General features: G+C 53.0%; 10 protein-coding genes across 10 annotated transcripts; 5 read left to right on the top strand and 5 right to left on the bottom strand.

The window, feature by feature from the left end:
* Positions 1 to 49: 49 nt before the first annotated feature.
* Positions 50 to 1,507, bottom strand: J4E79_003880 (uncharacterized protein; the record flags this gene model as incomplete). The annotated part of the gene is made up of 1 exon (XM_049352770.1): positions 50 to 1,507. One exon carries the CDS (start codon positions 1,505 to 1,507, stop codon positions 50 to 52), a length of 1,458 nt encoding a protein of 485 aa, XP_049213149.1.
* An 817-nt stretch (positions 1,508 to 2,324) lies between these two features.
* J4E79_003879 (uncharacterized protein) lies at positions 2,325 to 3,675 on the bottom strand (the record flags this gene model as incomplete). The annotated part of the gene is made up of 3 exons (XM_049352769.1): positions 2,325 to 3,093; positions 3,144 to 3,349; positions 3,412 to 3,675. 3 exons carry the CDS (start codon positions 3,673 to 3,675, stop codon positions 2,325 to 2,327), a joined length of 1,239 nt encoding a protein of 412 aa, XP_049213148.1.
* A 505-nt stretch (positions 3,676 to 4,180) lies between these two features.
* On the top strand, positions 4,181 to 4,607 carry J4E79_003878 (uncharacterized protein; the record flags this gene model as incomplete). Its single annotated transcript, XM_049352768.1, has 2 exons — positions 4,181 to 4,237; positions 4,398 to 4,607. The coding sequence occupies 2 exons, from the start codon at positions 4,181 to 4,183 to the stop codon at positions 4,605 to 4,607; spliced, it is 267 nt and encodes an 88-aa protein (XP_049213147.1).
* Positions 4,608 to 4,763: 156 nt separating this feature from the next.
* Positions 4,764 to 5,920, top strand: J4E79_003877 (uncharacterized protein; the record flags this gene model as incomplete). The annotated part of the gene is given in 3 exon segments (XM_049352767.1): positions 4,764 to 5,609; positions 5,658 to 5,875; positions 5,887 to 5,920. 3 exon segments carry the CDS (start codon positions 4,764 to 4,766, stop codon positions 5,918 to 5,920), a joined length of 1,098 nt encoding a protein of 365 aa, XP_049213146.1.
* A 166-nt stretch (positions 5,921 to 6,086) lies between these two features.
* On the bottom strand, positions 6,087 to 8,529 carry J4E79_003876 (uncharacterized protein; the record flags this gene model as incomplete). The annotated part of the gene is made up of 2 exons (XM_049352766.1): positions 6,087 to 6,906; positions 6,956 to 8,529. 2 exons carry the CDS (start codon positions 8,527 to 8,529, stop codon positions 6,087 to 6,089), a joined length of 2,394 nt encoding a protein of 797 aa, XP_049213145.1.
* Positions 8,530 to 8,935: 406 nt separating this feature from the next.
* On the top strand, positions 8,936 to 10,471 carry J4E79_003875 (uncharacterized protein; the record flags this gene model as incomplete). The annotated part of the gene is made up of 1 exon (XM_049352765.1): positions 8,936 to 10,471. The coding sequence occupies one exon, from the start codon at positions 8,936 to 8,938 to the stop codon at positions 10,469 to 10,471; it is 1,536 nt and encodes a 511-aa protein (XP_049213144.1).
* Positions 10,472 to 13,525: 3,054 nt separating this feature from the next.
* Positions 13,526 to 14,683, top strand: J4E79_003874 (uncharacterized protein; the record flags this gene model as incomplete). The annotated part of the gene is made up of 2 exons (XM_049352764.1): positions 13,526 to 14,092; positions 14,174 to 14,683. The coding sequence occupies 2 exons, from the start codon at positions 13,526 to 13,528 to the stop codon at positions 14,681 to 14,683; spliced, it is 1,077 nt and encodes a 358-aa protein (XP_049213143.1).
* Positions 14,684 to 17,680: 2,997 nt separating this feature from the next.
* J4E79_003873 (uncharacterized protein) lies at positions 17,681 to 19,132 on the bottom strand (the record flags this gene model as incomplete). Its single annotated transcript, XM_049352763.1, has 2 exons — positions 17,681 to 18,826; positions 18,848 to 19,132. The coding sequence occupies 2 exons, from the start codon at positions 19,130 to 19,132 to the stop codon at positions 17,681 to 17,683; spliced, it is 1,431 nt and encodes a 476-aa protein (XP_049213142.1).
* Positions 19,133 to 23,344: 4,212 nt separating this feature from the next.
* Positions 23,345 to 25,905, top strand: J4E79_003872 (uncharacterized protein; the record flags this gene model as incomplete). The annotated part of the gene is made up of 4 exons (XM_049352762.1): positions 23,345 to 23,500; positions 23,768 to 24,676; positions 24,728 to 25,642; positions 25,705 to 25,905. 4 exons carry the CDS (start codon positions 23,345 to 23,347, stop codon positions 25,903 to 25,905), a joined length of 2,181 nt encoding a protein of 726 aa, XP_049213141.1.
* A 584-nt stretch (positions 25,906 to 26,489) lies between these two features.
* Positions 26,490 to 26,779, bottom strand: NOP10 (snoRNP complex protein; the record flags this gene model as incomplete). The annotated part of the gene is made up of 2 exons (XM_049352761.1): positions 26,490 to 26,515; positions 26,599 to 26,779. The coding sequence occupies 2 exons, from the start codon at positions 26,777 to 26,779 to the stop codon at positions 26,490 to 26,492; spliced, it is 207 nt and encodes a 68-aa protein (XP_049213140.1).
* Between the last annotated feature and the right edge of the window lie 475 nt (positions 26,780 to 27,254).

Raw genomic sequence — 27,254 nt, 5'->3', positions numbered from 1 at the left:
TACTTGTAGAATACGCTTTCTCGTAGCATGCGTCGCTTACTCTAATTTTCTATACTCGTACCTTCAGGTTCAACCCTGTGATACTCCACCGTCCCACAACCAATATACAACTTCCTAGAAACACCGCAGTGCCCGCGAAGATCTGCGCACTGAGATAACCTCCGCCATTACTTTGTATGAGCGCTCCTGCAATAGGTGGACCAATGAAAGTACCCAGCCCTACGATGGCAAGTCCCTGGCCATTCCTCGTGCCTACTTTACTCATGTCCTTTGTCAGCGTAGTCATCACAGCCGGGAAGATACCCTGGAAGCCAGAGACGAAGAAGCCATAGCACACCGCCCAAGCGTAAAGGCTAGGCTCGCTGTTGACTAGAGGCCAGAAGTAAAGTACAAAAGCGGAGACAAAGCAAAAGGGTATTAGGATATTGTAAGGCCCGGTATACTTGTCGGCGAAATAGGATGGTACGATACGACCAAGGACACCGACACCGTTCAGTACTAGCAGAATGTTGATGGAGGTTGCGTATGGTAGACCAAGGATGTCGATCGCGAACGACGAGATGTAGTAGAAGGCGAAGTACTGCCCAAGGGCAATGAGGAAAACTCCCATCAAGAATACACTATACGGCATTTCTCTGAACGCGCTGAGTTCGAGCACTGGGCCAGACTTCCTCGGAGGTAATCGTGGTTTCAACAGCGAGCTGTAACAGATTCCCACGGCCAGCATCATAAAAGCCATGACCCTGACAGTCCACGGGAAACCGATGCGGGGAACTAGCTGTCGTGCGATAGTTGGGTAGACAAGCCCGCCCGTCGCACTGCCGCTAGCCATGATCGCGAGTGCTACGCTCCGATTCTTCGCAAAGTATGTGCTGACAAGTCCCAGAACGGGCGCAAACTGCATCCCGTTCCCAACTCCGTTCATGACACCCTGCGCAAGGAAGATCTGCCAGTACTTCGTACATAGACTCGTCATGAACATGCCGAGACAGGAAACGAGCATGCCCGGTATCACGGACCAGTAGAAGTATCCCGCATCGAAAAGACGCCCGGTCAACATGCCCAGCGAAAAGTGACCCAGCATCTGGAAGCTTCCGATCCACGAGACGGCTGATGGTTCAAGGCCTAGGTCGAGCGTGTAATACTGTTGGAAAACGCCGAATGTCGCAATCATCCCCCACGTGTTGAAGATAACGAAGTGACCCATAAACGCCTGCACCCAAGCTTTCGTGCCGCCGTCCGGCGGTGGTCCAGGGTCGATGACGGATGCATTCGAACGAGCGGTAATGGTCTTAGCCAGTCCGATTACCGACTTCTTGGTGCGAGACGTATGAGTAGCGTGTGTCGGTATTCTTTCAATCTCCTCCTCTTCGTGCTGGGATGCTGGTATTGATGGAACCCTTATTGAGGCGTACGACGCGTCATGATGGCGTTCGTGATGGCGTTCGGTGTTCGCTTCTCCGAACTCCGATATGGTGGCTTTCTCCACATCGCGGTTGGCACTCATCTCAATGGATCGGAAGGGATATCGTCAGTTGCCTGAGATGATGAGGAAGACGAAAGGGTACAGCTTCCAAGAAGTGGTGTGGCTGGTGAGTGGACATTCGAAAGAAGCGCATCCTTCGGTGTTTTATCCGACGGTCAACCATCTTTTCGACCCATCGTCCCCACTCTCCGGCCGCGGAGGCTAGCTGAGATGCGATCCCATCTTGAGCTTGGTTGTTGGATCTGTATGCATGCTGCTCGCATGATGTCCAATTGCGAAGCTTTGCCTGATGATATGGGGAAAGCTTGTGGCTGCTTCCCCAAAATTTCGGCAATAACACCGCGCTGGTAAGCTTCACGCTAATCGGATTTGGCAGTCGTGTCGTCGATCTTCAATGCGCGCCCTACAGCTCCATCAACATTGCCACACGATACCGCAACCTACATCATAGTACTAGAGAAACTTAAATTCCGTGATCATTTCGTATGAATATACCCTTCAGAGCTAGATGAAGTTTGCTTGGGCGACCAGAACATGTAGTAACCTCAATCAGCCCTGCTTTCGCCACCATCCTCACCACCTGGCCATCTGCGTCGCAATGCCGCTACGAGGTGGAACGTGGCATATAACAGTACAAACATCTCTCTGTGAAGTGGGGAGAAGAGGTGCCTACAGTGGATGGCGTAAAGTTGGCATAGTTATCTTTTCCGTGCATCAGCAGGCATACCCAGGTATTTGACGGGAATAGGATGTTACATAACTGGCTGAAACCACGCATCAGTATGGAACATCACACAGTAATATGGCATGCAAGAGGATTATCATTCGAGTGTGACTTCTACTCCCCAAGAGAGACAAATGTGTTCAACATCGGTTTCTTGGACCACCGTCGATCAGACACAGACTCTTCCAAATCTGCCTCATCAGCACTTCTCTTCCTCCCTGAAGGCGGCGGCGTAACCACAGAAAGAGCTGTCCGATTTTCTGATACGAAGCGCACGATATCCTTCAGCGTCGGTTTGCCCTCTTTCCTACATCCCAACCACTTGATATTGACCAATGGAAGCCGTATACTCGAAAACAAGGCCGGAAGCTCCTTCGTCAAGTATTGGATCTGCTTCTCGTCAATTGTCTCATGCTTTAGCGCAAACCCCAGATGCAGAAAGCGTGCGTGGGACGATATGCTAGGTTTCTGCGTCGGACGCTCATTCTTTGGCTTGAGCCTCCTCAACTCAATGTGTCGGCTGCTGCCTGGGATTCGCCGGAATAGTCTCGGAGGTGAGTCAGGGCGTTCCTTTTCTATGCGCTCAACAAGCTCATGGGTGTCAAAGTAACTGCCATAGCCACCGGAACTCTTCACGGCTAACACCTTCAGCTGCCTGATGAGGCAACGAGTGAAAGAGTTCTCACCGGGCCCAGGGGTGGGCGCGCCCATACGTGAGGCGGCTATCATCTCGAATGTTCGACCGTGCTCGGAGACGTTGCGCATAAGATCGCCGGCGTAGCAGCAGTCCATGATAGTGAGGACGTTTGCTTTTACTTTCTCGATTAGTGTCCTCTCGGCGTCGTTCCAGATTGCTCGAAGGGTACTATCTTCCTCATCAGTCCTGGAGTCGCTGTTAGCTATATTCTGTGGATTTTGCTTTGGTATATGTACGGTGAGAGCTCGAGGACCTTGAGAGCTTGGTCATAAACACCATGACCGGCGTAGTACACTATAAGCAGATTGTTTGGATCATCGTTTTCGTACACCCAGTTTAATATTTCCATCTCAAGCTGGATTTGCGGACTCTTCTCTTCTAGTTGTAGCTCGGTCACTTCGTAATTGAAGACCTTTTTGAAGACATTAGTCAGGTCGTCGACCTAATGGGTGTAGAGTTAGTATTAAAATGCCAAGATAATCAGACCACAGATTCGTTTCATACCTCTTGCCGCACGTTCAGCTGATCTATCGCGTCTTGCCATTTGATCACCAAAACATGTACATTCCGGTATCCATCTGGCAGATCCAGATAGTTTGCGATTGATTTGTCCCAGCATTGTTGAAGTTTCGCTTCATGCTGATCATCTCGAGAAGAACGAATTTCTCCAGGGTTGAGGCTTAAAGGCGAAGGAAGGGTGCTAGTATCGTTCACCGATGATCTAGGTGACAGCGGGTTGGGTACGTCGCAACGACTTAGCGGTGCCATGATGCGAGAATAACTGGAGGTGCGAATGGTGATCAGGGTTGACTCCTGTTGACGAACGTGTTGCACGTTCGCATATCTAGCCTAGTCATACACATTTTGGGGGCCGCGAACCTGAGGCTGTGCTTGGTCATGGCCCCTATCATGCCTGTCAGCCACTGGATATATTGATTAGCCAGCATGCAGGTAATACTAGCCACACGATCACATGGAAGGTCCTCCACGCTCCAAAAGGCTAATGCTTCTCGGACTCCGCCTCGTAGAATGCCTAGCGTTATGCGATGATTGGCGGGGTCAGGATAGGCGAACGATCAGTAACAATAGGCAAACTGCTGCCTGCGAGAAAAGCAATGATAGCTCACCGGCACGCTGCACCTCGCCCACCATGTCGACAGTGAGCGGCTTTCAGCTGAAGATGTAGCGGGCGTTAAAAGCCTTGACTCAGCCTGATATGAAAGGCTGACAACGAGGCCCATTTCCCACTCTTCCAAGGTTTTTACTCGCAGTCATGACCGACGAAGGACGACAAACAACGCCGGAGGGGCATATCAATGACCAACAACAGGTATGGCCCTATCTACCAGTTCCTTGTGTGTTGCGCACTAACTATGGGCAGACGGAAAAGGTTGCGAGGGATCGTGCAGGGACAGAGAAAGGGTTGGGGGCTGAAGTAAGCGCCATGCACTCCCCTGTCGAGGGTAAGTCTAGACGCTGATTGGTCGCAGACCGTCGCAAAATACGTTCCCGGAAACAACATCCAGATCACAGAAACCATCAACAACAAGCTGAAGAGGAAGAAGCTTTATGTCGCGTTTAGCCAGAAGAACGCGAAAGGAAAGACAGAGTACCAACTTACTGAGACGAAGGACGATACCACGAAGCTCTACATGAACGGGAAGTGGTTTCCTCAGGCCGATGTCTACGTGATTAAATGAGACACCTGGACCAATCAGTATAACGAGGCTTGACCGGTCAAGATGCATATCAGTATTTAGTTCCCAGCTGAGGATGTCAACTATTCCTATCTGCTAGAGACGCCTCTCATATCTTCCATCGTCTGATAATTTCTTCATGTTCAGACCCCTTCCATCATGAGTCCTCCCCCCGCATCGCCGACGGAGAAGGAGTTCTCCAGCCCCTGTACACGGTACTCTAACGCATCTTCATCATCCACTTTTCGTTCCAGCACAACTCTAAACTCACTGCGACAAGTAGCGAACAGCTTCGGACTGTTGCTACCAAGAAAAAAGCCAGCAGATGTAGAACAGCAGGCGAAGCCTGAGTCTCCCCTTGGCGAGGACGAAGATGGTGAAAACGAAGATGGGCCTATCTTCTCACCCGGTGGGTCAGGGCCATATCCAACCAAAGTACGAACACTCGAAAAATGTCCGAACGGCTACGCACGACTTGCAGCCTACAATTCAAGTGAACAAAACTTCATGCTCTACCGCGGCTTCAGCAACGTCCACGCACGTCTCCTCTTAAGCCTCCAATGCAGCATTCAGATGCTCGAAGCCGAGCTAGACAACATTGACCGCTTCCACGACACCCTTCCCGAGGCCTACAAGAAGCGCCTGCGATCCTGGGATCTCGACGTCGCAGCCTGCAAACAAGAGAAAGAAGAAGCAAAGGAAGAAGGAGACGAAGACGAAACTCGGACGCGAGAAGACATTCTAGAGGAACTAAGAATCAAAGTGAACCAATACGACGAGCTACTGATCAAAGCAAGAGAGCTCGTCTCTTTCCAACGACCAACCGAACGTGATTACCGAAGCGTGAGGAACTGGTTCCACAATATTGCGCCCCTCGTAGACGAGGAGCAAGACTACATACTCTGGAAAGAGGATATCGTGACGCTCAGACATGGGAGGGAGTGGGCGGGTTTCGACGGTATGGTCGAAGCGATGTTGCATAAGATGGATGGCCCACTTGTTCAAGTGAGTATAATATATCTCAGGTCTCCGGGCTTTACTTACATCCCGTAGTGGCTCTTCCGGACCGAGGATCAGAGGCGTAAATCCACGGATGAGCGGAATTACTACTTTGCTCCTTCGAGGGTGTCGACGCTGGTCAATCTCTTCATTACTATTGCGCTTTTCTTGCTACTGGTAGCTCCGGTGCTGGCGATGTATCGTCTCTCGACTATCAAGACGACGGAATGCGTATTTGCGGCTATTGGTATTTTGATGGTTTTCACGCTGCTGTTTGCTGCAGCTATGTCGCTGCTCACAAAGGCGAAGAGGCATGAGTTGTTTGCCGCAGCCGCAGCGTATTGTGCCGTCTTGGTGGTTTTTGTTGGGTCGACTAACTTCAATTGATTTAGAAGATGCTAGAGCTACACTAGCAATTCAAAGGGCCAACATGCCTCAAATGCTTCGCGAGCCTAATCCTAACGTGCTTCAAACACCACCAGTTCAAGCCTTTGTATGCTCCTCAAACAACTTCTTCTGCTTCTCCCACTCCTTCTTAAGCTTCTTCACCCTGCCCTTACCCACATCAGCACCATCCTTATCCTTCGTCGGCAGACCATCCTCATCCCACGCACTGTACTCCTCAGTCCTAAACATATCCTTGGGGTTAATCTTGGCTTGTTCGGCAAGCTTAGCCTTCTTCTCCGCCTCCTCGCGTTCACGCTTGAGCTTAGCTTCGGCCTTTTGGCGAGCAATTTCCTCTTTCTGTGAACGAGCGGCTTGCAGCTCTGCGTCGACCGGTCGGACCATGGCGGGCGCGTTCTCGCGGTCTTCAAGGTAGATGCCGAGATCCCAAAGGTGCGTGTCGCGGAGCTGGTCGCACAGGTCAAGGTAGTCCTTTGCTGGTGCTTGCTTCTTTGCGAGGTCTTGTAGAGACTGTTGGAAGGTGGAAAGGACTTCGGCGTAAGGGACTGCTTCTATGTCTTGTTGCTTCGCGGGGTTATGCTGGGCGATGATGGAGTCTAGGTTCTCGTTGAGATCACCGGCGATGGCATGCTGCCTCACTTGGTCGCGTTCGCGTGAAACAGCGTATACGTGCTCTTTGGCGGCCGAAGGAATGTCAATGCCAGCCCAGCCGATGCCACCATCCCAGGGGTCGGCTGAACCGTCAAGACCGAATATCCGGACCATGCGAGTGATGTATCGAGCGACATCGAATGAGACATCATCAGACAGTCCAGCCTTGTCGGCTGAGTTGTATTCAGTGATGAGGCTGGAAATCGCACGCATAGTGGTCGGTGTGTCGAAAGAGTCGGCTAGCGCACTGATGTTACATTAGTAGAAGTTTCGATGCCTATCTTCTCGTGTCTTACCTGTGTACTTTCTCCTTCGCAGATTCGAGAGACTGTTTCACCTTCTCGTCTTCAGCACCGGTCGAACTGATGTTTGGATGTACTTCAAGATCCCGAACTTTGTAGAAGAAGTTGGTGACATAGCTCTCCCACGATGAACCCGACTTTCGCATGTCTGGGGTGATTTCGATGCCGTCATGCCAGCCTCCGAGAAGGAAGATGACGCGCAGACTCCGTGCATTCCAATCACCGCGACTCAGGGCTTCGCGGATTGTGGTGAAGTTCTTCAAGCTCTTTGACATCTTGGATCCCGATATGGACAGATGACCCATATGGAGGAAGTAGTTCACCCACTGCGCACCACCTTCCTTTTGCCAGTAGGCTTCTGACTGTGCTAGTTCGTTGTCGTGATGCGGGAAGCAGAGATCGATACCTCCACTGTGTATGTCCATCTGTTCGCCTAGAACGGCCGAAGCCATGACGGAGCACTCGATATGCCAACCTGGCCGACCCGGACCCCATGGGCTCTTCCATGCTGGTTCTCCCGGTTTCGATGACTTCCAGAGCGCGAAGTCAGAGTCGTTGCGCTTTTCCGAGGTCTTGACTGTTGACAGGGCACCTTCGCCATCTGCTTGCAGATTGGTGTCACCTCTGTTCCATGGCTCCAAGCGTGCGTAGTGGTTCCCCTTTCTCTTCTCGAAACTCTCAATATCGAAGTAAACAGATCCATCCGATGTGCTGTATGCCATGCCGTTCTTGATAATCTTGTCCACAAAAGCTACGATATCATCACCGTACTCAGTCACGCGAGTGACGACATCCGGATCGAGGACGTTGAGTGCTCGCATGTCTTCGTTGAAGCGCGCTTCGTACTTCTTGGTGAGTGTTGTGAAAACCGAGTGGTCGCTGGCATCAATAGTTGAACCATATAGTGAGTCGAGGTAAGGTAACAGTACGTCCTCAGCGCCAGCATAGAAAATCTCCACGTCCTCAGGGGTCGACTTCGATGGAGCCAGCAACGACGTGACTGCTGTGCTGGCCGTCCGGAGGTGCATTTTGATCTTCGCTTCCTTGTCGCCTGGTGGACCGACACCGTCGACGGACTTGCCCTGGATGACATTGGCATACTTCTCCGCAGAATCGCTGTTGAAGCTGCCGATGTTGACATCCTCATTGAGTAGAGGGAGGTTCTTCTTGACATATGCGTCGAAAGCTTTAATGGTGGTGTTGACAACTTCATCCGTTACAGTTGGGTTATCGGCCTTGAACTTGGCAAGAAGATATTGTTGGCGCCCGCGCAGGATGATCTTGTCGTCTACGTCTGTGATGTTCTGAACGAACTTCAGCCTGTAACCGTAGTAGTGGGCCAGGATTCTCCGCAGAATGTCGTTTGTGACGTAATTCCGAGCATGACCCAAGTGTGCATCGTCGTAGACGGTAGGACCGCAGCTGTACCACTTGACTTCTTTGCCTTCAGGGTCGATGGGTACGAAGTCATTTTTTGATCTCGTCAAAGAGTTCCAGACTTTCAATTTTGCTGGGCTTGAACCTTTGGGTTCCTTCCATGGAGGTTGGGTGCGCGCCGGTGTCGCCATGTTGGCTGCTAATCTTGGCGATATCTGACTCCGGTGTATCCAAGTGCAGTTGGTTTTCGAAAGTAGAAGTGGGGAAGGCGATTTGACGGTGCGGGACAAAGACCGGAAAGCAAGTACCATCAATGTGGCGGGAAACGGGAATGTAAGGAGTGACGGGGATCGGTGCTAGTAGTCAGGCCAGGTGTAAGTCCGGGAGCCGCTTACGGTGAGTCAGTAAGTGATGTTCTCGTCACGTTCTGTTGGTGGTCTATGGGTGAGCAATAAGAATCCCTGTCAGTGAGGGCTTGGCGTTCCCCTCCAATAGCGTCTTCGAAAGCTCCCCGCTGAATATCTTTTTGTTCTCTAGAGCTCCGAGTCGCGATCGCATCATCTCCACATCTTTGGTCTGTCGCGACTTCCTACACCCATGGCGACGACACCTTCCCCGTTCCTTGACCCGGGGACTTGCGCGACAGCAGATAATCTCGGTATATTGCAATTGCGCCGCGACCAACTTATTCCTGCCGTCTTGAGGCCCGAAGCCGATTCCGACTACCCTGAAGGCAAGGTCGAAAACACGCGATTCGGCTCTTTCCCACATAGTACACTTGTCGGCCAGCCCTGGGGTACGCAAATCCTTGCGTCGCTCGTTGACACCGGGTCGCGCGGAAAGAACAAGAAGCGCAAGAGAGACACCAAAGATGAAGGAGAGGGCACACCAGTCGCCGAGCCGGATACGGCGAAGAAGGACATCGTGAAGGCTGCCGCAGCGAGCAGTGGTTTTGCGCATCTCATACCACCTACACCAGAGATGTGGACGATATCGTTACCGCACCGCACCCAAGTCGTATACACGCCCGACTATAGTTACATCCTGCAGAGACTGCGCGCAAGGCCGGGCGACCACATAATCGAGGCCGGCGCAGGCAGCGGAAGCTTTACGCATGCATCGGTACGAGCCGTCTACAATGGCTACCCGGGGACACAAGCTACAGAGCCCGAGACAAACGGCGACGAGGAGAATGCAGTGGGCACATCCAAGAAGAGGAAGCGCAAGACACGGACTGGCGGCGTGTACAGCTTTGAATACCACCAACCGCGCGCAGAGCAGCTACAGCTCGAGATCAAGGATCATGGCCTGGATCCTCTAGTCACAGTGACACATCGCGACGTATACAACGACGGTTTCAATCTCGAAGATTCGACAGGCCCAGACGCCGACTGCGTATTCCTCGATCTGCCAGCGCCATGGCACGCCCTCAAGCACCTGACGCGCTCCCCTCCCTCCTCCGCCGCATTGAAGTCCGTCGCTTCAGATCCATCAACGCCAGACGAACCCACAACCGAAGCACCACCACCGAACACTTCCTCCTTGAAACCCTTCCGCAGCCCCCTCAATCCGCGCAACGCAGTCCGTATCTGCACGTTCTCGCCCTGCATCGAACAAGTTACAAAGACCGTCTCCGCCCTCCGCACACTCGGCTGGGTGGAAATAGACATGGTAGAGATTAACGCCAAGCGCCTCGATGTACGTCGCGAGCGCGTCGGTCTACAAGAGGAAGGTGTGCGTGGCGGCAACGCGCACCCCGCAAACGTCCAGGAAGCGGTACAACGACTCAGGGACGTGGAAGGCCGCGCGGCAGTGTTCCACAGCATGCAGCGCGAGAAGCAGGAAGAGGTCATGCGAAAGGCTGAGGCGCGGAAACGCGGGGAGAATGTGGGTGAGGGCGGGGAGGTGGGCAAGGGCAAGAAGAAGAAGATGGAAGGCGTGCCGCCGAGTAAACATGACAGGCTTGCTCAGTCGAAGAAGGACATGGAGAGTCGGACATTGTTCAAGGAGGGCAGGCTGGTGCATAGGACTGAGCCGGAGCTCAAGACGCATACCTCGTATCTTGTCTTCGCCGTACTACCACGGGAGTGGACCAAGGAAGACGAGGAGAAAGCGAAGAGGAAGTGGGGATGAAATTGGAGCATATGATATCAATGGAAGATACCCAGATTACGAAAACTATTCCTCAAAACAGGAGCTCTGTTCCTCATTTCTGGAAAAAGACATGTGGCTAAAACTAACGAAAACACCTTCGACTCTGCCATTTCCAAGCACCCACTATCCCCACACGGCATCCTTCGCCCTATGGCTACCACTCCTCCCTGGTGGTGTGCTGATGCTGTGCGTCCAAGCCTCGTTTCCGTCGATGAACAGCCTGTAGTTGACAAAGCTCTGCTCTCCGTGTTCAGGTGTGGTAACCTCCACAGCACCAAATTTGCTGTTACCGTCAGGAAGGTACTTGAGGCATACGTCCTCGTCATCTGTCTCTTTGTATGTTCTGAAGGGCAGGTAGAACATGCTCAGCGGGCTGGTGCTGAACTCATGTACCGTAGCGCTCGTAGGCCACTTGCCATCCTTCGGTGGTGGAAAAGACGTAGCGGCGAATTCGTGACGGTCACCGCTAAGGACTACGACGCCGATATCGTGCGCGGAAGAGAGGTCCCAGGCAGCTTCCAGGATACGTCTGCGCTCATACAGATGCCCGCCCCATGTGTCTTCCGACCCGAATTGCCAGTTCTTTGTGAAGGGTGTACCCGTGACAATGAACTTCCAGTGAACACCCGGAGGTGGTAGTTTATGTATCCAGTCCAGAAGATCGGAGAGCTGCTGGGCACCGAGCATGGTTTTCGTGGGGTCAGAAGCGTCTTTGCTCGCGGGGGTACGGTATCGTCGCGTGTCGAGGAGGAAGAACTCTGCTGGGCCTTGTGTGAAAGAGAAGTAAGTGACACCTTCGCGATGAGGAGGAGGGTTGGGCGCGGCGTTGTAGTGCGTGAAGGCGTCGTAGGCTGGGACTGCTACACCCGTCATGTTGCTGTTCCAGTCATTGTGAATCTCATGATCGTCAATGACGTGGATCCATGGCAGGTTCTCGCTCACTGCCGGCCATGATGGCGAAGAGTAGACCTGTCGGTACTCGCGTCTGTAGGTCTCTACATCGCTACCCTGACGATGTGGCACGTCGACGTAAATGAAGTCGCCGAGAAACAGCATGAAGTAGGGCTTAAGCTCTGGTAGCCAGCGCGCTAGGTGTTTCATGCCGGGGAATTCGAGAGGGTGCTGGAAGGGCGTGTACGGGACGCGAGGCTTGATGCAGCTCGAGTGCACGAAAGTGTATTTGTTGTCCTTAAGCATCGATATGCGCCCCGGTTTCGGCGCGGTCGTGAAGGTGCCTGATATGTTTCCCCGCGAAGTCTCGACGATGTACTCGTAAGGCAGATCGGGTCGCAGGTGTTCGATGTTCATGACGGTCGTGAAGTCGGTCTCGTTGGTGAGCCAATACTCGGGTTGGCTGGCGCGGTGGGTCTTGTGCATCCACGATCGTTCGGTTCCATCGATGGAGCGATAGAGGACCTTCACGTCAAAGGCGTACGGCTCTCGCACTAGGATCTTTGCGCTGTTTTCCGACACGTAGCCGACGCGTGCAAAGCTCGCATCGTGGCATTGGTGGAGTAACGGAGCGCGATAGACAACGTCTAAGGCCATGGCAATCAGAGCCATGTTGATGCCAAAGGTGATCCAGCTCCACATGGCTGATGAAGGGCTTGGGAGCCCAGTGAGCAGTGTACGCAGCACCTTGGGCTCTCTTTCTTCATATTGGACAGTCTCTTGGACGTCAAGCTCTTTCAGCGGCCCATCATCTGCACCGTCGATAAGCTGTACTTCTTCGCCGGAGTCATCACCGCGTCCACCAACAGTTTCCTTCACGATGATGTCAAGTTCATCGGATATGATCTTGTATTGCGCCGTGTCCTGGAAGCTGGTGAAGAAGGAGGGGATGTAGACGAGCGTGAGTGTGGTCGCAAGTGCAGGTACGATCGTTGTGGGTATCTGCAGAACGGTTAGCTACATGCATCAAGCAGTCATTCTCTCATGCATACCCATCGCAGAAAGATCCATATGCTCAGACGGAGTGTCAAAGAGCTAATGAGGGTAAGAACATCGCTCGCAGATGCCATGTTTGCTAAGCCACAAGCATCACTCGGCAGAGGTTTGACGGGGAGAGATGCGCGTCTCGAAGCTTGTGAAAGTGGAGCCGTCGTCACGCCAGACGCGAATTACCATGACGTCGTTGGCGCTAACGATGGAACAAGCTAGCGGTTCTGCGAACGCGTCTGTGAACGTGTGACTTTGCCATTCACTCACACCACGAACTACAGTCATCTACGATACAAGACCCATCGCGTTCTCAAACTTATCATCACGTAGATATTATGGATAGGCTTAACAGCAAAGAAGGATGCGTCTTACCTATCTGAGGATGCATGCCCGGGCTGAGTTAAGCGACATGCATCTTCAGCTCCTCTACCCGTCAGGCTGAGATACTGGCACATCCTCTTTCCCCGCTTTCCAGATCTCCGCCTCCGGCATACAACATGCGTCTTATCAACACAAGGACTCGGAAATTCCAAGAGTTCATAGGCGCATCGATCCCCCCATACGCAATTCTATCGCACACGTGGGGCAATGAGGAGGTGTCGTATAGGGACTACGTTGAAACCCGTGATGCCTCCATGAGAGGCTACAGGAAGATTGTCAAGACGTGTGAGATCGCGAAAGAAGCTGGTATTACGCACTGTTGGATCGATACCTGCTGCATTGACAAAAGCAGTAGCGCTGAGCTTACGGAAGCGATCAATTCCATGTATCGATGGTACAAAGATGCAAAAGTCTGTTACGTCCATCTGGAGGACTTTGCTTCCGCTGCAGCGATAAGTGTCGATTTACCGAAATGCCGCTGGTACGCCCAATTACTCCATCTACGCTTTGCGTACTGAGCATACTAGGTTCACGCGTGGTTGGACTCTCCAAGAACTGATTGCTCCACGCGACATTCAATTCTATAATGCCAGATGGAACTACATCGGTCTCAAAACGGATCTTGTCGATAATTTGTCGACCATCACTGGCATTGGCGTAGAGATCCTACTGCATAATCGGTCATTGGACTTGGTGTCAGTGGCAACAAGAATGTCTTGGGCGGCAAAGAGAAAGACCACGCGGACTGAAGATATAGCCTACTGCCTACTTGGAATCTTTGGCGTCAATCTCCCATTACTGTACGGCGAGGCTGAAAAGGCTTTCCAGCGACTTCAAGAGGAAATAATTCGTTCGAAAGCCGATCTCAGTATCTTTGCTTGGCAATGCGTGCGGCCTCCAGGGGTTGACAGATGGACGCTTACCGGTGTTCTCGCGCATTCGCCAAAAGACTTTGTCAATGGTCACATCGTGCAACGCATGTATGGGAGGGAAGCTCACGAGTTCTCCTTTACCAACGTCGGCATCAAAACGCGTCTGCGCAACCTTTGGGCTCAAGACTACGGCTGTGTTATGCAGTTGAACAGCTTTTCAATCGAAACGGGAAAGCACTTGGCGCTAAGACTGCGCAAAGTTGGTCCAGAAATGTACCTGAGAGAGGGACCGTATGATCTTCTAGAGTATGCTACTGGCGCCTTTCACGAGCGAAGATCTGTCGAACGATACCTCCTTACTGCCATACCGGCAATACCAAGATTCTCGGATTGGTTGGATCCATCGGTAAGGTTCCAACACGCAGAAAGGCTGTTAGATTTCATGCGAGAATTTCCCGTGCGCGTCAAGCTACCACCGGAAGTTCAGTTAGTCAAGATGTGGCCATCTGACCGATGGGATGAAGAAGATCGGCTGTTCTTTGTCTCTGGCGATTCTCGTTGGGATTCGTTCCAGTTGAACCTGCGCTACGAACTCATTTACGATGCCAAGTCCCCTGACGGGACTGTCACTGAAGCTACCACAACCTTTAGCTTTACTCTGTATGCGTTGGGATGGTCTCATATACAACTTGACGCTGTAGATCGTGCTTCATTCGGTCTCGTAGACTGTCTAGAATATGGACCGACTGTGGACAAGATTCATCGGTGGATTTTGGACGAGGAGCCGACCACAGCTTCCATATCCAAGTGGTTCGCGAAGGAAAAGATGCCGAGAAACCAACTGATACGCTACGATATACCTCAGTCCCCTCGTAGCCTGGTAATAAAGATTGAAAGCACGCTGGATAACGTTGTCACTTTGACAGCAGAGGAGATGCCTACTATCAATGCGCCAGAGCGCGTCACACAACAATGGCCTGAGTTCAGGGACTACTAGATCGATGTCACAAACCGCTCATGTACATATGTTACACAACCAACATCTCTTTCACCGTAGCCAACCCGACTCTACATCCGCTACTAAGTGTCCATACATGTTCGGCGCAAAGTCTCCTGTTCAGGCACCTCGGCGTCCTCGCATTGTATCTCCTCTTACCGCCGTCGAACCAAACAAATCAGAAATCTCCATCGCTCAAAGATCTTGTCAATTCTGGTTTAATACCAACGTAGACTGCAGAACACCTCCTCAATTCCTTGCTTCACAAGGGTGCAATCCTCAACTTTATGGTATTCGTAAATTTTATCTTCGACATAGAGATGGAAGTTGGCGACTGCACGAACAAAGAATCAATGAACACGTTCAGAGCACAGAGCACATGATTTGGCGGTTAGTGACGAGCTCACCAACACCCCGGGCCGCCGCATAGTCGGCCGAGGGTCTAACGAATGTGTTTTAAACCATGTACACGCACTTGAAGGTTTGATGCATGGTCTAGAGAATTAATTGCACTAGAGGATTGGACGTGATACACAGCGCTTCAATGAGAAGCCGGATTGGAGGGAACTCTGATCGAAAGCAGGAAAGTGGCAGAGAAGCGCAGTCAGACCAAAGCAATAGGAGAAATGACACGCCAGACGAAAGTGTCAGACCTTCAACGCAATGATAGTGGGGTCTTATTGCTGCGCTAAGCTTTTCGCTTTAACAGACAACTAAGATGTCGATTAAAGGATTCGTTCGATAGAACTGCGATGACCAAAATGACGACGATGGTTTTTTTGCTCTTCCCTTACCTGTTCGTCCGTCATCGTATCACCTAACTTCCCATCCACTTCCCGTCTCATCTCCACACGCATCCCTCGCGGCCGATCAAACAGCCCTCATACTCCTACGCAGCCACAACCACATTCACATGCACGCCATACTCCGTCCCTCCGCTATCACAATCACACGTTCCTGCATCTTCCTCCACAAGCTTATCTTCCTTCGTTCCCGTTTACCATGCGCCAAGTACCCTCTTTCCTTTTCCAGAAGATATGAGCGCATTCGCGGACCCTAACGTGTTTCACCTTGACGAAGGAACAATCATAACAAGACCACGACACGGAACGCGACGCGACATGAGACGGGACATGACGGCAAATGTCAACACAGTAATCAACCCACCCCGTTGTCGTCGTAGTCGTAGTCATGTCATCGTGGTCGTGAGATTAAGCCACATCCCGGCCACAACAACACCCAGGTACGCACGTGCCCCACGGAGAAATCTTACATTCGAAAGGAAGAAAGGCGGCAAGAAGGCGATCACAAGGGTGTCGTCGGAACGCGATTTTGTCTGGTAAGTTTGAGATGAACGGGTATCTGATCGGGGTCGGTGGTTTTCACGGCGAGAACAAGGGAAGGGAAGCGGCAGCGCCGAGTCAAGTCACGGGCTGAAGGGTCCTTTTTGTTCGTCAATTTCGGACGGCGGGTTATAGGCAGGGTTGCGTCGGATATTGAGATCGCCTGAGTGAGGCTGCTTTTTTTTTCTCTGTATCTCGTGTCTATCTGGTGGCAGGTGGGGTGCGTGGTGGGTGTGACCGTGTGATGGTGGAGTGGAGAAGGGATGGGCGGTGGGTGGAGTAAAACGGTCGTCGCGTCGGGGTGACAGAACGGTGTTTATTGCTACTTAGTCAGGGTAGCCGAGCATGGATGCTGAGAGTGAGTCGAGATAGTCATCTCATTGGCGGTATGATTGATGGAGCAACGGAGGGGAACGCATGGACTACACGTGTATTGTAGCAAAGGCAAAGCAAATTCCCATCATTGTTGCACTGCAGGTATACGCGGAGAGGGCGTTGTCAAGTCTTTTTCCTCCGGCTCTAGTAGCTACTCCGGAGTACTATCGTTTGCATACCCGAGTAAAAAGCATACAGAGTTCACACATCCAGCCGACACGTACGCTACACATGTCGGGTGTCTGTAAACTGTCGGTGTTAGCCGATAGGCTGCATGTTTCGTGGTCCAGTTAGTTTCCTTCTGTTCGCCTCGTTCGTCTTCCCTAACAGGGACAAAACAAGGGTACCTGTCCCCACATCAGTCACCCTGCGATAGCCAAGCCCAAAGAAACACAGCGCAAAAATTGGGTCTTTGGACGCCTTCGGTCCGCCGCAAAGCAGGGTGCTGGTGGGGACGGCGGAACTCAGTCGGTCCTGGGAATAATGCCTTTTTTTCCGAAGCCGAAGGTGTTGTAGGAAGAGGAAACTTGGATTTTGGAAAGTTGAGACCCAAGGTCCACTGTAGAGAGGGTCTGGCAACGTCATGTTGGACCGTGGTGTTGGGTTCGCGAAGGTTTGTTGATGCCTGGTTATGCTGGGAAAGTTTGTGGTTGGAAACCTGGTGGTTGGGCTGCGTGATGTGGCGTCATTGTGCATGCGCGCTGTCGATGTCGTTGTCGCAAGTTGATGGCGTGATACTCGGGAGTACCATGAACATGTACGTCACAAAGCAAAGGTGTTAGCCATGATTATGGGTTCTGGTGGAGCGATGTGACAGGCAAGGTGTTGTAAGCGAAGTAGATTCTATTCTTCTCGTCTCGCTAAGTGACGACGACTAATTGGGATATCATGACTGTTCGTTCCGAAACAAAACAAAGTCAGGCTGCAAGCTGAGCGACAAATTGTAAAATGACAAGAAAATATGCATGCTGGATGCGATGATAGCGACAGATGGATGTGTGGCGGCGAACACTTCGCGATTGCCAACGACTGAGTAGCTGGGAGGGTATCGTAACCTCTCGAGGACAAACAAGAACGGAGAGTAGAGGACAAGGAAATGCCATGTCGTGCGCCATGGGTACACCGGGTATTATGCGCTAAGGTTGCTTAAGTGCCAAGGCGGCGAGCAGGGAAGAAGGTAGTGGCTGGTAGAGTAACATGTACAAGGTAGTCGCATGCTGGGGTGGTTCGTCTATGCATTTATGCGAGCGTTTCGAAACAGATTGAGTTCTTGATGCGTTCATAGGGAATCCATGAAATCCATTAGTGACTTGCGTCGTCGGATTGCGCGGCTCTTGATGCTGGATGTCGCATCATCGGTCTCGCTGCCAGGAAATTCTGGTATGACGAGTGTAGGCTCACGCTCGTTGGCGCCCCGGGCGGTCATCCTGCCCATGGAGGTGCCCATGGTGGTGGAACGCTTTTGCTGCATAGTGCTGAGTTGCGGGACCGGAGGTGCGTTCTCGGGTGTTGGTGCCCGCTTGGACTCGCTGCCGCGAGACTTGGGTCGGAGGATGGTAGATGCGCGGCGGAGCTTGTTTGGGCTGGAGAAGTTGTCTGAGCCTTGAATGGGTGCAGTCATGGGAGTCATGGGCGCTGGTGTCAGTGGTGTGGTGGGTCCTCCTGGGGCTCTGCCGTTGATGCGAGAGTCGTATGGCTTCTTCGCTGGCGAGATGGCAATCTTGGCCAGAGAGAGCTTCATGGAGATCGAGCGTAACCGTCGGTGCGCGGCGGGCTTCTTGATGATGGGCGATGCCGCGCTCTTGTTCTGGTTCTCGTAGGGGTCGGAGCTGAGGAAGGATAGAGCGGGGGACTGGGGAGTCAGCGGGGCGAATTGTGATTGCCTATGCGATTGGTATGATGATTGTGACGTCTGTATCCGTGACAGGTCAAGACGGGACTTTGTGGCAACGTATACTGAGGAACGAGCGGAGGTGGAGGGTCGGCGAGGTGGCTCGCTCGGTGCAGGCGAGTAGCTGCGACTTGAGCCGGTCTGGAACGACGATGTGAAGGAAGCGGAGTCGGGGTATGTGCTAGGCTTCTGGGTGATGGGGCTGTGGCTGGTGGAGGGTCGTCGGGGCTCTGGGTCGGCGACAGGCGATGTGGAGCGAGAAAAAGGTGGTGAAGCCAGGCGGCTTGTGGGCATGACCTTCATAGACAGGCGCTGTGCCTCGTCGGCCTTGCGTAGCTTGCTGGCTGTGGTAATTGGGAGCAGGTTCGCGACTGAGGCCGAGCGCGGCTGCACCGTTGGGCGATCGACAGGTGAGCGGCAGTCGACCTCAACGACCTTGGGACGACCTGCATTCGCGTAGGAAACTAGCACGGCCATGTCGCAGCTCTTTCCCTTGTCCCATCTCGACACAGACATCGTCCTCGCCTTGCACTCCTGTGAGAGGTCGTGGACTACCACGTCATCGTAGTCATATTCTGATTCCGAGGCGGAACCGTCGTCGGCAGTGAGGTCTTCTTCGCTGGAGAGGTATCGCTCCTGGAAAACTCTGCCTTCCTTCTTGGTGGAGGGACTCGAGGTTGGTGCAGCGGCGGAGTCTATGCGCAGGGTGTCGGGAGCATCGTCGCACAGGTTGGGGCTCGAGGCGGCACTGTCAGTACTGGAGCGCTGTGGGCGGGCGACAACTTCAGGCTTGGCGAAAGTCCACTGCTTCAATTGCGAAGTCACAGCAACGTCGACCATGATTGCAGAGGGAGAATGGAATTGCACCGGCGTGGCGGGTCAAGTGGGTGATATATCGGACTGGCTATCGGACTGAGCGGCAGCCGGGACGAGTTGAAACCAAGGCGTGCAGGTGCTACGCGCCAATGGTCGGAGACGTGTGCGTGGCTTGGGAGCACCAGGCAAGCCGGCGCTGAGTGAGACTGGGTGTTGCACGGGGTGTTGTGTTGGAGCGTGAGATGTCAGAGGGTCAGGTGTAGGCACTGAGGGGCACTCCAGGGCAGTATGTAGGCGTGGTGTGCAGTAGGGTGGGTTGAGAAAGACCGACGCTATATTACGCACATTGGCGAGGGCTGTATATATTGCAGCACTTTCCAAGGCTGCCCACCCCTGGCAGGCGTCGAGGTTTCAAGTACAACCGAGGAGCGAGGGAACCCAAGAGTCAGTTCACCGTGTCGGTGCGCCATTCATCATCTCACGCTGGGCTAGCACAGGCACGCTGCACTGACGCTTGGGGGCTGCATGGCGCAACTCTGCACTGGACTAGCAGATGCGCTCAGGAACCTGATGTGGGTGGCCGATGTGAGTGGCCCGCAGAGAGTTTCAGACGGCACACCCTCAGCAGCGACACTGCCAGCGAGCGCCTTCAGAGCGCCTGCTGCGAACTCATGGCGTGCACACCCGACTGCTGCCGTTGCAAGAGCCCGTGGGGCGTTGCGATGGCAATGTCACCAGAGGACGGCACGCGTTCAAGATCGCCATCCTTTCATCTTCGCGCGAGGCCGCCTTTTCCCTTTCCAGCGCCCTCGACGGTGACCTGACAGGTGTTCCTGTGCCGCTCAGGGGCAGCACCACTCAGCGCCCGCCGTCGCCCACTGGGGTGTCCACCGTGTGGGGTTGGCCCAGGACCCGGCGACGCCATTGCCGAAAGGATCATCGATAACTGTCACCATGTCTTTTTTTCACTGCCCGCTCTAACCGTTGCTTGCCTTGGTTCAGTAAACCTTGACGGGATGGATGGAGGACCCTTCTTCTGCAAACTCTCCCATGCAGGCCTCCCCGACCCCCAGCTGGACTTGCCTCCGACGCCTGCCGCTGCCCGCCGCCAGCTCCCAGCCCCAGCACGCCCGTCGTCGCACTGCGCTGACGGCACGAGAATATCTGCCTCGTCACGCCCACGCCTATCTTTGAGCGCATGCAGCGGGCTCCGAGTCCACTTGGCATTAGCCCTCCAGGAACACGCTGATCGCCTGGCTCTATTCTCGGTCCAACTGCCATGGCTCCAGTTTACCTGCAGTCTATCTGCAGACGGTGTGCACGGTCGCTGCTTCCCCATTCGTCGCTGCACTTTCTGTAGCCCACACCGCCAACACCACCATCAGGCCTCCCTGGGCCCCGCGCAGCCTATACCTACAGTTCGTCGTGCCGCCCTCTCAATCACAAACCGCAGAAATTTCCATCGAGTCAAGACGTGTCCCGTCATTTGTCTGCGAGGGTCTTCTGATTGCCTGCAGAGTCAGTCACGTCGCCGAATGCAGCCACTAGCATCTGCTCGGCAATCTGTGTAGATTACACTACGCCTCTAGCAGCTTATCGTCGGAGTTTAGGACCGTACTAGTTGGCTGCTCGCAATACCGACATGCTTTGCAGAAGGCTGATCAACGGTTCGTTGGAGTTGCAGTCGCGGCCAGTCATCTCACGAGAGAGCCTCGCTGCCTGCTGTCAGCATATATCGCCCTGGAAGCATCGGACTACCAGTTCCGGACTCTCACTGCAGCATCGCTCGGACCATAGTCCATTCTTAGTCACTACCGCTGACTTCAGTGTGTTCTGTGGTAGCTTTGTGGTAGCCTTGTTGCACCTTAACAGTCCGGCCCCCTAAGCTTGCGTCACAAGGCGCCCCAAAAGGGTCCAAAACTCCAACTCCAACGACCGTTTCATCGTCTGGTTTCTTTTCATCAGGTTCGCAGCAGTTCAGACGATTGTCCGGTTCACGCCCATACATACCGTCTGGGCCCTGCATGGAGAGAAGCGTGTCTCACACGCAGTGTCTTCGTGTGCAGTGACGCTTGCGCGCCCGTTGCCACGCTCAACCGTACCGCGTGGTACCAAACTCGGCCTCGGAAATCTCGTCCTGATCGTCTCAACGTGGTAACGACATTGACTGCTGGCGATACATGCACAAGACCGAAACACCCCTCCACCCGATCCGTTACCGTCATCGCATTGAAGTGGCTTTAGGGGCAAGATCGATTCACAATAAGGCCACAGGCAACCACATGCTGAGAGACACGGCCCCATCGTAGCAGAGACATGCGTCTCCGTCTGTGATGATGCAATCCACTTGCCCCTCGACCCTAGCTGGCTCAGACGCTTCCCTAGGAATCCAACACATACACGAATCTTCGGCCCCGTGGAGCCGCACAGGTATTGTCTGATGTAAGGTCTTACTTTGACGCAGCGATCCGCGATCGAGCACCAGTTGGTGTTCCAGCCGTACTACCAACGGAGGTGACAAACCCAAGGATAAGGGAGTACAGGCATCCAAAGGTTGTGCTGACAGACGACTCGCGGTGCGCCCAATCACTCTGGACATTTCTTCATTGATCCTGGTTCATTTGCGACGCCTGCGTATCTGTATTACAGCCGCAACAGTCGCGCCATCATACCTGGGAGTGAAATACTCCGTGGGGGTGTACCGCTAAAATCAGTCGATTGCCAGGTAAGACGGGTCGGAAAAATATCAGTGGAATTTGAGCGATTGACGCTTGTCCATCAACGGCGAGCTACTTATCACCAACGGCGAACCACGCAATTAATGAGAAGCCGTCAGTCGGGATCGGCGGGTCAACCCAAAAATTTCGCAGCCAACACTCACGGCTGAGCAGGAACCTTCTCGAACATCTGATCATCGGTCGTAATATTGTTCGCACACCACCAGTCAGTGTTTGCTTGGAAGCGAGTTTCACGTATAGTATCCTCGACCGACACCGCGGCATAGCTGTACCGGCTGCCGTGTCTTGACCACCATCGCGGGGTATGCACCAATCAGAACAAGACTCGTGTATGGCGCAAGCAACCACATCTAAGACATGGCGATACCGATATTACAACAATCGGCAGGGATCGAAGATTAGCCGGTTCATGTATCGGTCGGGTAAGGACAGCAGAAATCCTGGACATTGACGATAGTGCAGACAGATGGAGAATCGAACAGCAACAGCTTGCGAGTGGACCTTTATGGCTTGTCATAGCAGTTGTGCGACACTGGAGTCAAGCAGTGCGCTTGGTGACGACTTAAGTGTTCACCTACACGGTGCACTCACTCCATGATTCATCACGCAGACGCGCGCACTGGCAACTGCCACGTGCCATCGCACAATTAGTCGCGGTCGCATGGTCAACCGATCATGACCCCGAATGCAAAGTGCTCGCCTTCTGGCCGCTCTATTGGCTTCAGCTCGCGCGCAAGGAGCAACACAGAAGACGCAGACGCCCGCAACTCACAAAGCGAACTGGACTGACTGCGCACTACCTACAACCTTACAGTATCATCTCCAGGAACAGTAAAGGAGTAACTGGATCGAGACTGAAATCTAGTTCTCAACAGAAACGTCCAGATAAGACTCGATAAGCGACAAAAGCAACAGTGTATAACGAAAAACGTTCGCTTCGGATGTATGCGATCCGTATCCAAGCTTCCCCGTATGACCTCAACCCATCAGCGACATCACCGAGGCAGCAGCAGGGCAAACGACAAGCCATGGGCGGTTACATATCAATTGTGCGACGACGAATCTGTACATCGAAAACCCTGAACGTCCACAGCATCCCCTTTTGTACCTGACGGCCAAGGTGCGTTTTCGCAGATCTCATGGATTAAACGTGGAAATCGATGGATTTAAGTTCCTAGCCGCGTACTTGGCGTGTCTTGTTCGAGACTCTCGTACCTTTTGTTTACTCAAAGCGCTCGCATCCCCGCGTGGTAGATGCCGATTGTTGGGGCAGAAGAAGGAAATATGCAACAACAAGCGCTCTGCATGTGACTTTGCAGCGTTGGGACGAGATGTTCATATTACAATGATTATGCCTTTGGATTGACAAGTGTGATACTCGCTCCAACACACACTCGCTTTTTTCTCTTCGTTTCGAGTTCGTTTCGAGTTCACCTTTTTCCTTATATTCGTTCGCGATCGATATACCCGCTTTCTCAACAAGGAGAAGATGGCGACTATGCTCATGCAGACTGAGGTCCAGTACCAGGCACCGGTCATGATGGTGGCGGCAGTGTCTACGCCGCGCAAGCTATGGGAGCATCCAGATCCGAAGTCTACAGCGATGTGGAAGTTTATCCAGGATGCGAATGCGAAAAGGGGGTTGCAGATGCAGGTATGTTCTGCTTGCGTACTTGGTGATACAGAGAGGGGTGCACGTTTGCGTGAAGCATCGTGCGCGTCTGGCATGTTCTTTTGTTTAGTCAAGAGGCCGTTGCCGATGGCATCAAATGGCAGAACTTGTGCTTCATACTTGGAGCACACGAACGCAAGAACATGAAACTCAGCCAGACTCATAGCATGCCGCACACCTTCGTCATCGTCTATAATGAAGCCAACAATTGTCAAAGACGGTTGAACACCACTAACACGCTCTCTACAGACCTTCCGCGACCTCTACAACTGGAGCGTCGGCCCCTCACGCACAGACTTTTGGGAAGATATGTGGAAAACCAGCAACCTTATCTATTCCGGCAACTACACAACCGTCGTCGACACCTCGCTACCGATGGAAACAAATCCCCACTGGTTCCAGGGCACATATCTCAACTTTGCCGAAAACATCCTCTTCACCGCCGACCCGACCTACCCCGGCGTACGCACCACAACCCACAAAGAAGAAACTAAGATTGCTCTCACAGAAATCCGAGAGGGAAACACAGAGATCCGTCATCTGACATGGGGTGACCTACGACGACGGGTTGGTGTCCTCGCGAATGCGCTGCGGGCTAGGGGAGTCGGAAAGGGGGACCGTGTCGCTGTCATCGCATCAACGAGTTTCGACACTTTCATTGCGTTCATGGCGACGGTTGCTGTCGGTGGACTTTTCAGCTCAAGCAGTACCGATATGGGTGCCAAGGGCATTCTCGAACGGTTATTGCAGATCCGACCCAAGTACGTTTTCGTGGATGACTGGACGGTATACAACGGCAAGACCTTCGACCTTCGACCTAAGATTGAGCAGATCGTTGCGGGGATGGAGAGTGGAGGTGTTGAAGAGTTTGAGGGTGTTGTTGTGCAGCCTAGGTATCCTGGAAGACCTGCCGATGTCGCAGATCTGGCCAGGACGGTGCGGTTGGATGAGTTTTTGCAAGTGGCCGGAGGAGACAACACATTGACGTTTGAGCGGGTGGCGTTCAGGGATCCGTTCCTGATTGTGTACTCGAGTGGAACGACGGGCGTGCCGAAGTGTATCGTGCACTCCACTGGTGGCGTTCTCATCAACGTCGCGAAGGAGAGTATACTGCACAAGGAGATGACGCCCGAGAGCGTCGTTCTACAGTACACAACCGTAAGTCCTCCCCCAACACTATCTTACCTCCCATCTGACTAACCCATGCAGACCGGTTGGATAATGTACGTCGTCTCAGTCCAAGTCTGCCTCTTCGGCACCCGCTCCATCCTCTACGACGGCTCGCCCTTCCAACCCACACCCGAAACCTTCCTCTCCATCCTCGAAGAACAAGGCGTAACCGACTTCGGCACCTCGCCCAAATTCCTGCACGAGCTGCAAAAACGCACCACCACCCCCCGCACCCTCTTCCCCTTCAAGTCCCTCAAAAGCGTAGCAACAACCGGCATGGTCCTCCCCGAAGCACAATTTGAATGGTTCTACGACACCGGTTTCCCCTCTCACGTCCACCTCCGTAACATCTCGGGCGGCACCGACATCGCAGGGCGCTTCGGCATCGAAAATCCGCTCGAGCCCGTGTACAGTGGCGGCTGCCAGGGTCCGTGTCTGGGCATGAAAGTCCAAGTCTACGACTCCCTCATCGAATCCGGACCCGGGTGCGCGGTACCAGATGGCGAACCAGGCGAACTCGTCGCCACGGCTTCTTTCCCCAACCAACCTGTTTACTTCTACGGCGACGACGCGGCAGGGACTCGGTATCAATCTGCATACTTTACCCGTTTTCCGGGCGTGTGGACACACGGCGATTTCATCCAGATGCATCCCATCACGGGCCAAATTCTCTTCCTCGGCCGCGCAGACGGCGTGCTGAACCCCAGTGGTGTGCGTTTCGGCTCTGCGGATATCTACAGCGTCATTGAGACGCATTTCCCTGAGATCGCAGATAGCATCTGTGTTGGGCAACGGAGGCCTGGGGATGCGGATGAGAGTGTTATGCTGTTTCTTAAGATGAACAAAGGGTACGAGTATACGGATGGGTTGGTAGATAGGGTCAAGAGGAAGATTGCCGAGGAGAGGAGTCGGAGACATGTCCCACGGTTTGTGTTTCAGACTTGGGATATTCCGGTGAGTTTTGTTCTAATTTCTCTTGTGAACCTTTGAGAGTATGATGCTAACGTATGTTACAGACCACAGTAAACTTGAAGAAAGTCGAGTTACCCGTCAAGCAAATCGTCTCAGGCAAGAAGATCAAGCCAAGTGGAACGTTGGCGAATCCAGAGAGTCTGAAGTTCTACGAGCAGTTTGCGGATGTCGAGGAGGTGGTCAGGAGGATGGCGATGGAGAGGTTGTCGATGGAGAGGAGGAGATGGAGAAGTAGTACGTTGTAGGTGGTTGACTCCGAAGATGATAGATAGCATGTTTGTGGCGTCCTTGTTTCCCTTCTCTTCTTCCCTTCTTTTTAGATATCTTTTTCTTCCCTTGCATCTTTATACCTGTAGGCCAGCTCTGGCATGCCGCGATGCATGTATAGCTTAGCTGTAATACACATCATTCTTTGAACCCTTTACCTTCTTCTTACCTTTGAGCGGGAAACACTTCTCGTCGAACATGCTCTTAGCCAGGTGGGGACGTTGCGACGTCTACACCTCACAGATCTCGGCATCAGCACATGAGCACATTTCAGCACTCCCAAAAGATCAAGTGATTATAACCATCTCATTGGAAACCCTGCTCTTTAACCACTGAAGAAGAATCTCGGCGCCTCGTACCGCCATGCACTAAATCGGCGCGCGTCTGAAGACTTTTCTTTCGCCAATACGCCGTTGAACGCCCTTGTCATGCCTTCACATCCTCCATCCTCCATCTTTCATCTCAGAACATCGCCTTGTCTCTGACTATATCCCACACCATCACCGCCCCACCGCTGTCTTCCGCCCATAAAATGCCGTTGTCACTACGTGGTATGCGACGCTTAGTTCTTCTCAGCAACCTTGTTCTCTGCTTCCCGTTAGCCCTCTATCCCCAAACTCCACACCCAACCCATCCCGGGCGATATCTTCATAGCTTGGGGCTCAACATACTCTGCTGCGTCAAAAGCAGTCCATAGCGCTTCTTAATCGTAACCCTGTGCCTGCTGTACTTGTCGTCGGGCGAGAAACGGGCCGGGTGCGCGCTCTTGCTGACTTCGCCGTCGATGACCTTTTTCAGCGTGTAGATGCGCTTGCTCGGGTTCGCCGGGTCGGGGATGTACATGAGATGCATGCTGGATTGGGTGTTAGTTTTGCGCTTGTGTAGTTTTGGAGGGTTTTTGTGCTGGAGCTGCTGCGCCGGTGCTTGGGATTGAGGTGGTGCTGGTCGTCGCGCGCATTGTGCAAATGTAGCTTTCGCGCCGGCTGTGGGAGTGAGACTCACATTCCGGTATTGAGTATCCCTAAGATTTACAATAGAAGATAGATTTATGGCTGAGCGAATGCGATAGGTGATGTGAGGCGGGTAGTGTTGTCGCGTAAGGATGTCGCGATAATGCAGAGCTCGAAATTCCAGTTCGTCGGGCGGAGTTTTTTGCGGACCACCGAGCTTTCCATGGTTTGTGCCAAGACCACCCACACACCCCTGCCACTTTCCTGGACTCTCTGCTGCAGCTTGTTTGGCTCGTTTGCATTAGTTGGATGGATTGGGGAAACCGACACATCATCCACTTTGGCCTGCGCTTCACATAAGTCACTCTACGCTTGTC

Source organism: Alternaria viburni, assembly GCF_023758015.1.
Source record: "Alternaria viburni strain BMP 2772 chromosome Unknown scaffold_6, whole genome shotgun sequence".
Lineage (NCBI taxonomy): Eukaryota > Fungi > Ascomycota > Dothideomycetes > Pleosporales > Pleosporaceae > Alternaria > Alternaria viburni.
The sequence above is the reverse complement of the archived record's forward strand: the minus strand, read 5'-3'. Positions and strand labels throughout refer to the sequence as shown.